Raw genomic sequence first — 16,428 nt, forward strand, 5'->3', positions numbered from 1 at the left:
GCAATTTATCTTGCATTTATTATATTAAACTCATTTACCCAACTCACTAATGATCTAAATCCTTTTGCAAGTCAGCAACATCCTCTTCACAGCTAGCAACACCAAAGATCTTAATATCATCTGCAAATTTAAGTACTTTATTGACTATCCCTTCATCTATATCATTGATGTAAAACAAAAAGTGCAAAGGTCCTAAGACTGAGCCCTGAGGTACCCTACTTATGACATTAATTTAGTTTGACTGAACTCCATTTGTAATAACCCTCTACTTTTTTCCATCCAGCCACTCTTCTATCTAATTTGCTAACATATCCCCCACACCTATAGAACTTTTTTTTTTTTACCAGCCTTTTATGTGGTACCTTGTCAAATGCTTTCTGAAAATCCAGATAAACCAAATCTACACCCTTACCCTCATCTACATAGGCAGTAACCTTTTCAAAGAATGTTAAAAAATTTGTGAGGCAAGATTTTCCCTTAGTGAAACTATGTTGACTATCCAATAAAAATTCTAAACTTTGTTAAATGAATTTGCAAAGCAACTTTTAACAGACTTTCCTAAACTTCTCCCACAACTAAATGAACAGAAAGTTCATAGTGGATATTTGACACTTAAAAATGTGCGTAAGCTACATAATCATTATTGCCAGGATAATTACAAACCAAAACATGTGGTTAAGCATATCCATTTACTAACACAGCATTTGCAAAATGAGGACTATGACAGAAAAACATAAACCTATAATGTACATAACCTCCTTCAATTAAGTGCTTTAAATTCTGTAATAGAAAAATTATAATACACTTACCAAACCAGTACTCTCACTAATTCCATTCATTTTTATTTTTGTTAGAAACCTACAAGAAGGAGGTTCTTCAGGATATTGTTGGCCACATTCTATTCTTAAACTGTAAATTCTATTTTCATATGGTGTCTGAAAAACAATGTTTAATCTTTCAGTACAAGCATAGTTCTTATTAACTGTTTGCTCTTATTGGAACTGCTGGTTTATTCATTTATAAGTAAGTAAATTTTTACTGACAACTACAATCAACAAGGTATGTTCAGGCCTTAATATTACATATTTATGTTTACTTTGTGTATTTGAATAAGATGGTGTGTAGATTTCAAATTAACATGAAAAGGTTGCATTAAAGAAAAAAAATGGAGGTGGGAAGGATAAAAATATTCATTATAATAAACTTCTATAATGCTACAACATGAACACAAAATAAAAAATAGACATTTGACATCCTGAAATTGAATCATAATTTTTAATAACCATGTGATTTTTTTGGAACTGTAAATAGACATAGTTATATGGTAGAAGAAGATATGCTAAATTTAAAATTTAGGAATCTGTTAACCATGTGCTCTTGTTATTAGATTTTAAACATCGAAATAATACACTTAAAAAAAACAATAACTACTACTAACTTGTATATATAATAAATTGTGTGGACTATTTTGTAAATTGTAAAACAAATGTTTCTATTGAAGCTTTTACTCGTACACATCTCTATTTATTTGATTCATTAAAGACTTTTAAGTGTTGATATACCAGCTAAAACACACCATCATATATGCACATACATACAAACACTATGTTCACAAGTGCATATATGTATGTGATTGTAGGTTAAGTACAACTAACTTTGTGTACTATAATACAGCTTTTTCATCATGACCTAAACTACATAATTTCATCAGTTATATTAACTTTTCCATTAATATTGTCATGGTTCATATTGAAAAGATCAAATCAATTTCAAGCACTTTCTAAGCACTTTCAGAATGTTTTTCAAGCACTTTTTGGAAGCTAAAATCTCCATCAAAATCAATTGGATTCCACTGACATTTTATAAAATTCCTATTTATTTGTTCAACATATGAATGTAGACTAAAAAGAAAAGAAATACTTTATTTATTTCACTCAACTCCACAACATGCATTAAAGTTAGATACATCAACATATTCTGCTATTATAATATTTTCAAGTACTTTTGCAAAAAAAAAAAAAAGAAGGCCCCCTTTTTTAAGCACTTTCAACCCCTTGAAATTCTATTCTCAATTTCAAGGATGCGTATGTACCCTATATTGTTCATCCACAGTCCCAGTATCTCATTAGGTATGGCTTTATAAGTAGTTTCATGTAAGCCCCAAATCACTATAAAAACAGCCTACATAATATTATTATAATAACAATATAGCAAATTATTTCAAAATCCTGACTTATAAACTGTTTCAACAAAATGTTAATAAATTTAGTTCAAACTTGAAACTAACTGTTCAGAAACAGAGGTAAGAAATGTAAACAGTTAACTACCAAATTACCTAGCTCTGTCTAGATACATGCATTTACAATACCACAAGGTACACAAACTGAAGAAGTGAATCATTTCCTGCATGGTTTACTAATTGTATTATTTGTGAAAGCTGTTCAGATTCTGAGTAAAATAATAAAAGATTAAAAATTAAATTACAAAATTTAGAGCAATGGAAAATTTTTATTATTTTGATGCACAAGTTCAGCTCAACTAAGCTGATACACAAGGAAATAGCAATTAAAATTTTTAAAAATAGATTTTTTTGTACAGCAAATTAAGAAGTATACAATATAATATAATATGATAAAATAGTTATTTTCTAATTCACAGACTTTCAACAAAATGTAGATGAAAAGTCATTCATAGGTTGTTTCCTTTGATATACAATCCCCATAAACTAAACTTCTGAGAAAGTAAATTTTTCTTTCCAAGATCTTGAAAGTAAAAAACAAACAAACCACTTACTCTAGGAGGACCTATAATCATGCCTGTCCAGCGTGTAAGAGTCATATCACTATCATCTTCTAATCCCCAGCTAATAGTACCATCACCAACACCTTTCTGACCTTGTTCCAATTCTTCGAGTAAACGAAAGTTCCGTGGAACTATAACTCCTAACATGGAAAAATGTAGAAATTTAATTCTACAAAACATCTTAAATGCAAATTTCTTAAATTGCCTCTTCAAAAATGCTAAAGGATAAAACATAATCATCACACATATAAAACAAGACTAAGGTTGAATATGAATACGTATAAATCTTGGAAAATTTGGTAGGTCTGTTAGTTTTTCTGTTTCTAGAACATGAAGTCAATTCAGTTTCCCAATTTGGAATGTAAAATCATGGCATATGCCAATATATTTCTGGTACCTTTCTGCATGTCCACACAAGTCAGAAAAGACTAAGTTTTTTTATGATTATTCATGTGGTTTCATTTCTATGTTACGAGTTTGATATTTCCTATGCATTTATTATTTTTATTGTTATTATTGAGTAAAGTTTATTTTTTGTTTTTCATGAATCTGTAAAGAATGGGTTTTATTTTTTCACAACTGAAGGGTTCTTGTATACTAATTTGTCACTTAGAGAATTTTTCACACTTTTAAAGTTACTAATTTTCATTTTGTATACTTCATAAAGAGTTTTGTTTCATTCTATTTTATACATCTGTATTAAGTTAGACTGCCCCTTTCTAAATGGGACAGATGTCTTTCAAAGTCATTTAACAAACTTTGTTCAATAGTCAGCATAGTTTCAGTAGGGAAAAATCTTGTCTTACTAATCTCTTGACATTCTTTGAAGAGGTTACTGCTTACATAGATGACAGTACAGATATGGATGTGGTATATCTGGATTTTCAGAAAGTATTTGACAATGTGCCACATAAAAGGCTTGTTAAAATTGTTATCTCTGAAGATGTGGGAAATAGGCTGATTCATTGAATAGAACATTGGCTAGATTGAAGAAAGCAGAGGGTTGTTACAAATAGAGTTCAATCAAACTGGAATAATGTTACGAGTGGGGTACATTAGGGCTCAGTGTAAGGACCTTTGGTCTTTTTGATTTACATCAATGACATAGATGAAAGAATGGTCAGTAGATTATTTAAATTTGCCAACGATATTAAAGTTTTGGGCGTTGCTGGCTTTGAGAAGGATGCTACTGTTTACAAAAGGATTTGGATTATTTGGTGATGGCTTTTAATTATAATAAATGTAAGGTGATGCATGTGGGATGTAAAAATCTGAATTATATGTATAATTTGGATGGGAATAACCTTAACAATGTCATGATAGAAAGGGATCTTGATGTAATGTTTGATCAGTCTCTTAAGCCATCCAAGCAATGTGCTGTTACTAGTGGCAGGGCAAATAGGTTTTAGGGTGTATCTACAGAAATATTGAATACAAGTCTAAAGAGGTTATAATGTCATTGTATAGGTCATTGGTTAGGCAGTATTTGCGGTGTTGTGTTCAGTATGTGGCTGCTTACCTCAGAAGGGTCATTGAAGTGGAAAGGGTTCAGAGGATGGCTACTAGGATAATACCTGGGATGAAAAAGTTATCATATGAAGATATGTTTAAAATTTCTGAACTTTTCTCTTGGTAACAAAAGAGTTAGAAGGGATCTGATTGAAGTGTTTAAGATTGTTAAAGGAATTGATAATGTTGATGCATCATCTTTTTTTTTTATATATTTAATGGTGAAAATAGTAAGACTAGAGGACACAAGTATAAATTTTAGAATGGAAAATGCCATCTTCAGCTAAGACAGCTACATTGTTTTTAACAGGGTGGTTACATTTGGATGTGTTAATGCAATTAATTTAAGGATGTTTAATTGGGAAAGCTTGATAATGTCTGGTTTTGAGGTGTTTTTTTTTAAGGGTTTAGTTTAATTTAGAAGTCAGTATGGCCGAGATGAACCAAAAGGTCCCTTATTCATCCTTTTTTTTTGTTTATGTGGTCTGTTAGGCTACTCCATTCTAATGGGAATAAGAATCTTTATTCAAGTTGTTTTAGTATGTCATTTACAATGTTAAAAGGTTTGCATATATGTAAATGTGTATTACGTTAAAATAAAAATGTATTTTACACTTAACATCACACATTCCAATCAAGTTGTTTCTCACTGATTAAAACTCTGTTGGGTTTTCAAACTCAGGTTACTCCATAAATTTCCTGTTTGATCCTCCCATAATTAAGGGGACCTAACTAATATTACGCAGAAATCAGTATGTCTGAGGATACCATGCTGGTATGAAACCACTATTATAGAATTTTAAAAACAATAACCAGAGAAGTGTTCCAAAGGCAATCCACAGAGAAAGAAAATTCTCTGAATGGCTGTTAAATTACTTACTTTTGGCTTTTAATCTTGAGAAAATAATATCACATTTTGCTGTGAAAATGCTATAAATCAAAGGTATAAGTACATTAAAAACTCCAAAGACAGACAAATAATTTTAAGTAACAAGCCCCATTGGATTTTGTAATGTGTCACGACTGCAAAGAAATTTATCATTCCAAGATATCTTTAATTTTAAGCCCTATGTACCATAAATAAATTGGAGTCCTATATTTCATAAATTCCCTTTTACATTTCAATAAGATCACCCCTTTCCTTCTTTATCAAGATCAAATAAGTCAAGTCTTAACCTATCAAAACTAAGATAACCCTTACATCCTTGTAATTATCCTAGTAGTAGTACTAATTGTAGCCCTCTCTAAAATATTTCTATTAGTATTAATGTCACGAGTAGTACGACTACTAGAATTAGTAATAGTTGTACTGAACTACAATTAACAATACTATAGCCCAGTAATTAATCTAAGCCTGTTACGCTTTATTAGATGTTAAAACTTATAAACTTGTTATACATATAAGTTATAAGACTTACGAAACATAATCATTTTAACAAAATACCTGATCCGCCGGTGGAGCTCGCCATCTTGTAAAGTCGTGGTAGGCCCTATGCGGATGGAATGTTCCGCCTAATTGGTCTACCGTATTTTTTATGAATTTGTAATTATGTAATAAAAATTGAAGTTCATAACAGTCAAACCGTTGATATCAACTATGATGTTGCGCACCAACGTTAAGATTTATGTACAAAGAGAAGTAATTGAATAAAGCTAAAATAATGAGATCAAGCTGCTACCTAGTGGAGTAAAACATCCTTATCAGTTTTATGAAATACAAATAATTAGATGAAATACGAATCAAAATTTTTAGTTTATGAAAAACCAAAGTTTATCTTATTAACATTGATTACCAAAAATCTCGTTTAGTTTAATTAAGCACACGTTAGTTCATAAATATTATTGTTTGACGACATTATAAATTCTATATGGATTATTACAGGATTGGCAGATGATTCATACTTTAGGGTGCGGTCTTGTTACTGAATTATACCGGTTTGGGGGCGTTCTATTCCTCATCGGTAACACTAAGCATAATTCAGTGATAGACAGTGAACTGAATGATAAATATTTATTTTAAGTATCTTAAACAGCTTGTCTACTGAATACTTTAGAACAACATTTCTCAAAGTGGGGACTCGACCTAAATGGGGGTTGCGAGGCTATAAAAATATTGCGATAACGGATATGTCAGTGTATATAGTAATTTGCTATTACTTTGTGTGTGGCGGGGGGAAGGGTAGTGTTGTCACAGCCTGAAATAATTTCAAAGGGAGACCCAGCCAAAAAATGTGTGAGAACCCCTGCTTTAGAATAATGATTTAGTAGCATTGGTGCTACATATTCTTCAAAATCTATATCATTATAGGTTCAATGTGGTGAATAAAAGACAACAAAAACATACATAATATACAGTCCATCACTACAAAAAGCCTAATCTAATTTTATCTATTTGCCCTTGATTAGGGTTACTAATGAGGTGTGGTATTCTCTGAAACTGGTATAATTCAGTGACTGGGTTCCCTTAGCTGCCTGTCAACATGTAAGGCCCACGAGAAAATGAGAACACGCACATGACTTTCACCATTGCCGGTAAAATTTATATGGGTAGCACAAGCTCACTTGAAACGGATGGTATCTTGTATATAATGTTATGGTTTCTTATTCTAGGATAAACTTTAAAAACTTTTTAATAGGATCAACAGAGGCTCTAAGAGTTGTTTAATCTCTAATAAAAGTTCTTGTCTTCTGTTCAGTACAGTAGTCATATCTTTAATTTATTTTATAAATAAATATTACTTTTCACTTTGCTTATATTATGTCCATTTTCTTTCTTGTTCAAAATTCCGTCACATTCAAAATTTAAGTTTAACTCATAATACATTTCTTAATTGTGTCTCTAGTTATTTATGGATACTATCTGAAAGGTAAATTAATGTACTTGAGAATATTACATCAATATCTGAATACTTGGACATTTCCTTGCTAAATATTTGTTGACGCTTTTTAGTTATCCACACATTTTCCAACTGTACTTTCACACACACACACACACACTTATATAGCATTTCTTTTTTTCTCTCTCCCTCTCTAAAACTTATGCAACGCGATTCTAGATTTATCTTGGGATGATTTTGTTTTCAAGAGAAACATGATAATTTAATCATTTGATTATGATATCAAATGAAAAATAAAACACTTTAAAATGTAATACATAATTACAAATAACAATTGATAAATATTTCCGTTTTACACTAGCATAATACCTTATTGGGCAAGGTAATGCTTGGTGACCATAAAACTATCTATATAAGTAATACGCTTGCATTTGTCTGTACGAAAGTTTTTTCGTAAATGTCTCAATCAAATTATACAAATCTCATGTCGTTAGAAGGGCCTTTGTCCGAGGAGTCCGGATTGCATACTGACTTTTCCATTCAGAATCACCTTACCTGTTTTTTGCTGAGTCAAACTTTTCAATGCAACGAGTATGGTACAAAATGTCGTTTTCATCACGTGACGACTGGCTTCGATTTAACTTTAAGTTTATTATTTGCAAACTATTTCATACAAACAGTACTTAACCCGCGTGTAATTTCTTTAAAAAAATTAACATTACACTAAATACAATTTCTATGGGCTTTCTCGACTTATTTAGGTTTAAAATAAACGTGCGCAGTTAGTTCAAAACAAATATGCTTATCATTTTGGGAACACGCTTCCAGACGTTTCTGCATATTCAGTTAAGTTTGCCTTCATTACAACTTTACATTTATTTTACCTTGCAATAATTTAACTTCGGTTTGTTTCATAAACTGTTATTAACACCTTTTAGCTACTTTTTTCTTTGGTATGAGTTTTATTCTTCGTTTTTGTAAGTTTCTTTGTTTCAAGTTGTAAAACATTGGCATACACTGAATGCTCATAACTGTTTCATATTCTGTACGCTATTACCATTACTTTACTTTCTTGTTTACTTTACGTGTAATTTTATTAAGTAAATTTACGTCTACGTGAGTTTGTTTCTCTGACGTAACCTTTTTATTTTATTCTTTTCAAATAGATCATAATTTATCCATCAAACACATAACACATGTAAGAAATCTTACCTTAAATGGCGTGAGTGAAAATGATAGAATACAGAAAATTCAACGAAGGGCATGAGAGCTACCACAAGTGTTTTGCGGATGGCGGTTCGACTATTATAATAATACTCAGTTTTAGTCTGTCCTGAAAATGCACGCGCACTTTCGTATCAACGAATGTAAAGAAATGGACGGATGTAAATATACTTCAGCAGACATTTTGTACAACAACAACAGCTTATCAAAATTTTTAGAAAGGGTCTAACGTTAGGTCGTAGAAACACATTATAAGTTTATTTATTGATGGTATTAAGTACGGTAGTTTAGTTCTAACTAAACTAAAGCAACAAAGTACATAAGTTAACGTATTACTTTATCGAATATAAGCCGTACTTAGTAAAAGGTTTAACTAATGTTAGGTCTAAGACAAGTGGATTTACAGATTTCGGTGTCTGTGAATAAAATTATTTTATATTACTCTAGAAATCCTATATTTAAATAAGTACTGTAACAATAAAGATATTAATTTGATCGCAAATGTTTTGTGGGTCTCTGCTAGTTTGTTATTAAACAACTAATTTTGCCCGAGTCATAAAAACAATAACGGGCTGGAATTTTGTTTAAAAAAACCGCCCTTCCTTCACCAAACTTCTCTCCTTCACCGTAAAAGAAAAATAATCACACATTGTGAAAATAAAAATAAATTTCAAGTGGACTCTCAAAAAACCAACAAGAATGGTGTAACATAAATTAAGAATCACTAACATAAACTTATCATTCAAACTTTGTCACATAATGTCCCATCAGAAACTGTTGAAGTATACCTGATTTATCTATTTCATGAAGTTGTTTTATTCAAGGGGCTCTGTGGTGAGTGGAAGATTTCATAAATCCACAAAGCTAATGCGATCCATACAGTTACGAAAGTCTTCCCCTGTAAGCTAATGCGACCAATACTGTTAAGATAGTTTTTGCTTCTGTAAGCTGCTGTGACCTATATAGTTAATATAGTTGTTGCCCATCAAAGCTAAAGTGACCTATTCAGTTAATATAGTTTTTGCCCCTGTAAGCTTATTTGACCTATACAGTTAAGATACTGTTCCCCTATAAGCTGAAGTGATCTATATAGTTATGATGGATTTGACCCTGTAAGCTAATATGACCTATACAGTTAAGATAGTTTTGATCCTATAAGCTGAAGTGACCTATATAGTTAAGGTAGTTTTTGCCCCTGTAAGCTAATATGACCTATATAGTTAGAATGGATTTGCCCCTATAAGCTAATATGACCTATACAGTTAAGATAGATTTGATTCTATAAGCTGAAGTGACCTATATAGTTAAGGTAGTTTTTGCCCCTGTAAGCTAATATGACCTATATAGTTATAATGGATTTGCCCCTGTAAGCTAATATGACCTATATAGTTATAATGGATTTGCCCCTATAAGCTAATATGACCTATACAGTTAAGATAGTTTCAGAGGCGGCTATAGAGATAACGAGGTTCTAGGTGAAAGTCATAGATGAGAAAAAAATGTCAGATATTAAGTGAAATAAAACATTAATATAAAATCACAACAATTTATTGAATAGGTACAATTACAATTTTATTTCATTTTTCTGTGCTAAGTGATTAGTGAGCTCGATTCGCAATCTGTGGGTCGCGGGTTCGAATTTCCGTCCCACCAAACGAGCTCGTCCTTTCGGCCGTGGGGGCGTTATAATGTGACGGTCAATCCCACTATTTGTTGGTAAAAGAGTAGCCCAAGAGTTGGCAGTGGATGGTGATGACTAGCTGCCTTACCTCTAGTCTTACACTGCTAAATTAGGGACGGCTAGCGCACATAGCCCTCGTGTAGTTTTGCGTGAAATTCAAAACACACAAACAATCATTTTTCTGCATTTGGTAGTGCTAAATTCGTCTATAACAGAGGAATAATATCGATTTGAAGCAAAATTATATTCAATAGACAGAATAGTCAATGCCAATAAGCTCTCTTTACACTTAGTAGATCTAGAGTAAATTTTTATAACTTTCAATTTTGAAAAAGATCTTTTTGCTGAAGCAACCGTAACCGGATTTGTTAATATAATTATTAATGCTACATAAACATTAGGATAAGCTTCAATTAAATTATTATCTATAATGTATTTTAGTGAATCATGAATGTCTATATTGGAAGGTACAGTCCTGGTACACAGTCTTAATTCCTCAAATAATTCTTCGCCATTTTTATCGGAGTCGGACGACTCAGACACGTAAGTAGCACTTGTAGTTCTTTACAACACCATAAAAGTTCTTCATCGGACTTGTTCTTTAAAGATGAAACATTGTAGAGAACATCAAAATTGGTGTAGTAGGTTTTAACCCCTGAAGTCCAGCACTTGCACGAGTTATGTCGATGATGACATTAAAATATTCAGTTCTGAAAATGTCTGCAGGGTTAGCACTAGTTTCGTCTGGACACTCGTAATCAAAATGTATTTTCTTCTTACGTAGCCTAATTTCTTTGAAATTCCTCGGAATGCTCATTTCATCAGCTATTTCACTGGCAGTCACTACAGCACAGTGAAACCTATTTTTTTCTATAATCATCTAGCCAGCATAGAAATTCCTCAAAATGTTTCAATGCCGTGTCCAACTGCATATTACACTGTTTCCAAACTTTACTAATTAGGTTTGTTTTCACTAAAATATCGTACCACACAACTAAAGAAAGTACAAATTCGTACGACAGAATTTCTTCTTGTTTCGAACTGCATTCACTACAAAATGTTGGATCGCTGCTTATTTCTGACAATTTATCTAGGCAATCAGCAATATCTGGCGCCCTTCACATTCTTCACTCCCATCTGTTTTCAGCCAAAGGCTTGATAGTAATATTTACTTTTCTTTTAACACAATCCACCTTTTGGATGAACCAGAAAATAAAGTATACAGCCTTTTCAAAACACAAAAAAAATCTAGCCTTTGTACAAGACTCTGCTGCATCACCAAGCTCCAAATTTCAACTGTGACATCCGCAAGGTGTAAAGAAGGCTATGTGACTAATATTTAGTATTCTTGATTTTACACCACTTTTTCTCCACCACATGATAGCTCCATTATCACATCCTTGTCCGCGTCAGTTTTTGATGTCCAGTCCTAGGTTGTTGATTTGTAAAAGTACGCAGTTTATTAATTCTTCAGCTATAGTTTTTCTACCTGTATAAATCTGACAAAATGTTCCTCAATGTCTCCGACTTTTCAGCAACGTGACCCGTTATGATCGTCATTTGTTCGGTGTCACGTACGTCTGTAGTACAGTCCGAAATTATTGAATAATATTTTGCTTACTGTATATTTTGCATAACTGCAAATTTAACATTTTTGGCCATCAATGCTTTTAACTCATTTTGAATGCCCCCACCCCCCAAATAATGATTATGAAGACTATTATCCTCTATGCATTGTAAGTGTTCTCGAAGAACAGGATCAAACTTCGCAGTAAACTTAACAAGGTCTAAGAAGTTTTCACTTCTTTCCTGTTCTAAATTATACCTATGTTCTTTAAATGCCATGTTATGCGATGTTAAATACTGAATTATGGCCAAGAGTCTTTCCAAAATATCACGCCAGCGTTGCTTTTCCTGCTGTATTTCCATATTCTTCCTCCATTTTACCCTCTTTTCTGATTCCAACCATTTCAAGGCACACCATGTGATCTGAACTGTTCTCGTGAGACTTGAGACGACTACTAAGGTTCTTCCGATCATTAAAGCTGTGAGATATTAACGCTACACTTGAAGATGAGAACAGACGACAGGCAAAATCATAAACACTGTTTTTGTTTTTCTTTGTTGCTTAGAATTCTAATGTAATGGAATGAGGAGAAACGCCTGTTTTTATCATCCACTGGGAAAGTTACGTTTTCTTCTCGAATCGGTCCTTTGAGAATATAATTTACTGTATCTATAGCAAGTATTCCATTAACTGGGATCGTAACTAATAGATTTATTTGTTTCGTTAAGATCATCGGATTTTAATGTATTAACGTTAACAGAATCTTGCTGATTTTTTGTAGACACTTCATCAGATGTATCTATCAGAGCATCATTAGACTCACAGTTAACGGACATGCTTTGAGAATCTTCTCCCTGGGACAAACCATTTTCCGAATTTGCATTTTCATTCTCAATTTTGCACCTTCAGAATGATTTACTTTTTCTGCTTTTATATATTTCAGCATTGAACCACGTAACTGTTCTTTTCATTCTTCAAAAGTCGCCCGCTTTCGTCTTTTTTGCATAACCCGATTCAAATTTTCTGCCCTTGTCACGTTCTCTTCTGTTTTTAGTCTTAGACATTTTTGCGATAGATATAATCTTATTATTTGTCACTAACCACAGGTAATTCACTATACGACAAGAACCGTTACAAACTCATCCAAACTTCTGGTTGTTTCTCCGGTAAGAAACAAATTTACACTCGAGAAATTAACAAACAAGGAGATACGTAACAGTATACTTAAATAATGTAACTAACGAGTGTTGTTTTGTTTTTCGGTTAATATAAACCAGACCTGTTTGGACAAACATTATTATTTCTAAACTTAATTTGTAGAGAATATTAAAAAAAATATTGGGGGGTGGGGAACTTGAATAAACTATATTTATTCAAAAATACAATAACAGCATCTTTTAGAATAGGGGAATTCTGGTTTTAATTATTACAACGTTTTGATCCACAATATAGATCATCAACAAGTAACAATTTCATTCAGTAAAGCACTTATTAACAGTCGCTGTTATTATATTTTTGAAGAAATTAATTACTAGGATCCTCACTAAACATTAAAATACCCGTATGTTAATCGAACAACGTTTATTTCTATTATCGTTTAACGTAAATTACAATACAATCTTTCTAAATGCATTATTTTACTTGAAGTTAAAAATTCTTATTCCTACTATTTCTTGAAACTGTCAAATCTTGCAAAAGGTAAGACGTAAAAAGTTAAGTAAATAAATATTTGACTTGTATCATGTATACCAAGAGAAAAACTTGACGATAACTTTGATATATAGAAACATCTGTTAGCTGAGTTCTTGCACTGATCTTAAGATATAACGTTCATAAATGTAAGCATCGGCTCATGTTTATACGTAGATCTTGAAAGTCGAGTTGTTCCAAACTTGAACATAGCGTTGATAACTGGACCAATTGTTGGTTGAGATGTTACAAAGGAAATATCTGCTGAAGCTTTTCGTCAGACACTAATCATAGCAGAGCCATCTGGAAAATGATCTATAGGAAATAGTACAGCTTATAAAATGAGTCAGATCAACGTTAGCCGGTAAAGCAATCACTGATTGGCGTGTCCTTTAGCCAATCAGGAAATGTTACAGACCTACTGAAGGATGTATAGATTGTATAGGAATTATTTTAGGAGGCAAAGGACAGGTTTATGTGTTTTAATATATTTATTTAAAGTGATTGACTTGTCAAAATCAATGAAGATTGACTTTACTAGGAACTTATAAATAAATAGTAGCTATAGACTGAAAAGTTTTGTTTAATAAAAGAACGACAGGAAATCTGCTGTGTTCTGAGGTCAGATGAAGGAGCAGGTTATGAAAAGCCTGCCTATAATATATATAGGACGTTTGTTTGTTTGTAATTAAGCACAAAGCTACACAAAGCCCACCACGGGTATCGAAACCCGGATTCTAGCGTTGTAAGTCCGCAGACATACCACTGTGCCACTGGGAGGCTGTATAAGATGTTAGGTTGTTTGTCTATTTATCTCTACAATGAAAGACTAGAAGATTTTTTTTGTTTGTTTGTCACGCAAAGCTACACGAGGGCTATCTGCGCTAGTCGTCCCTAATTTAACAGTGTAAAACTGGAGGGAAGGCAGCTAGTCAAAACCAACCACCGCCAACTCTTGGGCTACTCTTTTACCAACGAATATAACGCACCCACAGCTGAAAGGGCGAGCATGTTTGATGGAATGGGCATTTGAACCCGCAAATTTCAACCATGCCATGCTTCTGGTGAAAGTTGTATTATATTCCAGGAAAGTTTATTTTTTGTGTGTGATGACTTTTCAGGTACCTTTTTCAAGCGTCTACCCTTAAGATTGATGATTATGTGATAAAATGTGCGCATCTTTTACAAGATACGGTATTATTTTGATCATTCCTTGTGTGTTAGTTTACCATATTAGGGGGATTTCGGCCGACCCCCCTCCCCACATACATGCGTGATAAAAAGAGGTGTAAATGTGTTAGTGCTGAAATAAAGTGTACCTCAGTATGTAAATGAGGTAGAGACTACAACCAGGAAATTAAAAAAGTAACATTTTCTGGTATTATTTTATATCGGAATAAGTTGTTGATGTCGTTAAAGATTGACAAGTGGTGTTTTAATTGAAAATCTGTATTCATGTCATCATACATAACTTTATGTTTTTACCAAAAGTACAAATCGCTATCAGCATATATTACTGCATTTTAGAAACGTTCTTGTCATCCAATTTAGATATGTCAGCCATTTGACAACAAGTTAAGTTGGTTTCTATGTTGTTACGTATCTGCTTGTTTCTGGTAGAAATTCTTTCCGAGGATCTTCAACGATACAAGTCATTTCTTTATTAAACCAGTTTATTCTTCCTCGATAAAAACTTTTAGTACACAGTAGTTCCACAATCAGTACGTTTCTCGTCACTTTAAACTTAACAACTTTTATAATATACGCTATAACTCACAGCAGTTCACAATCTCGATAACTTCGCTCTCGACGAGGGCAAAAAACACACATTACGGCTCACTCGCTCGAAACTAACAGAATCATAAATTACACGGAACTCAACGTAACTACTGTTCTCTCTTCATTTATATCCCCGCTGGCTTTCTCTGCCAGGCTTATATACCAACAAAGAGGGCACTTGGAACATACTCAGACTTCCCCGAACATTCGCGAAACTCATCACGCACGCTACCAGCGCCAAACGCGCCAGCAGCGTCACGTGACTTCCGCTGTCATAACAATATTTTAAAATGTTTGTTTGCTATTATATCTAGGTTCAAACTTTTAACTAAAATACCTAAATTAATACATATATTTGAGATTTCTTAATGACCATCTTGGATTTGATGACCATCATAACCGTTTCAGGACAACATTCAGCTGAAAACACATTTCAAATGGACTAGTTCTAATTTACCAGCCATCAGGGTTTATTCCATGTTTTTTTAAACCAAAATTAACAAATTTAAATCACAACTTGCTTATTTTTATAAATTATTACAGCCTCCTTAGATGAACTTCAAATATGTCTATATCTGAACATGATCTTTACTACCATACCAACTATTAAGCCAGGTTTCATGTTTTTAATCCATTTCGAACAAATTTTCACTATGCTGATAGGATTTCAGTGTTTGCTAAATAATCAGTTAGTAGTAGTTGTATAATGGTAATAAATAATCTATACTATTGGTTTTTTCTAATTCTGTATAAAACTCAAAAGCTATTCAAACTACTGGTCTGATCTTAATGGTTCAAAAGCTGATACAATGTAAAAGTAACTTTTAACTATAAATTCTCATCCTAATTCCAAAGAATGTATTTAAAACTCTTACACCATAGTTACAAAACCAACAATCGCAATAATATACTGAGGGTGTCTGCAAAGTATTTCCAGAAAATCAGCATAGTATTGTTGCACAAGGATATCATCTTACATTTAACACTGCAGTCAAAATTTGGGTTTTTTAAAAAGAGATCAAAATGTGTGGTGCACATATGCTTGGTGCTCATAGTTAATTTGTAAAATTTTCTAAAAGTTATTATTTATTTCAGTTCAATTTGAACACAAAGACTCACTCATGTAAAAACTTAACTTATCCTTGCTTTATCTGCACATAGGACTAAGATCCACTAACTGGTAATTAAGCGTCTTCGCTGGCAGGAAAGATGGCTATGACTTCACTAAAGATGTTCTGAAATATCCTTTTTTTGTCCTGTCAGCGAATCGTGTAATGGTCTGGGGATCTCGGTCCTTACATTCGAACGTGAATGGTTCCAGGGCTTGTTTGTTTGTTTGT

The 16,428-nt window shown here is 32.7% G+C and overlaps 1 protein-coding gene across 1 annotated transcript in view; it reads right to left on the bottom strand.

Moving 5' to 3' along the window:
- The window catches only part of LOC106467468 (ubiquitin-conjugating enzyme E2 variant 2-like), a 9,068-nt gene extending 3,089 nt beyond the window's left edge, over positions 1 to 5,979 (bottom strand). Inside the window, exons 1-3 of the mRNA XM_013927826.2 lie at positions 5,756 to 5,979; positions 2,794 to 2,942; positions 810 to 935 (exon numbers count right to left, since the gene is read on the bottom strand). Of these exons, the coding sequence (XP_013783280.1) occupies positions 810 to 935; positions 2,794 to 2,942; positions 5,756 to 5,780 (300 nt within the window). The 5' untranslated portion in view covers positions 5,781 to 5,979. The remainder of the gene's footprint in view (positions 1 to 809; positions 936 to 2,793; positions 2,943 to 5,755) is intronic.
- Positions 5,980 to 16,428: the final 10,449 nt, after the last annotated feature.

Source organism: Limulus polyphemus, unplaced genomic scaffold (genome assembly GCF_000517525.1).
Source record: "Limulus polyphemus unplaced genomic scaffold, Limulus_polyphemus-2.1.2 Scaffold2625, whole genome shotgun sequence".
Classification (NCBI taxonomy): domain Eukaryota; kingdom Metazoa; phylum Arthropoda; class Merostomata; order Xiphosura; family Limulidae; genus Limulus; species Limulus polyphemus.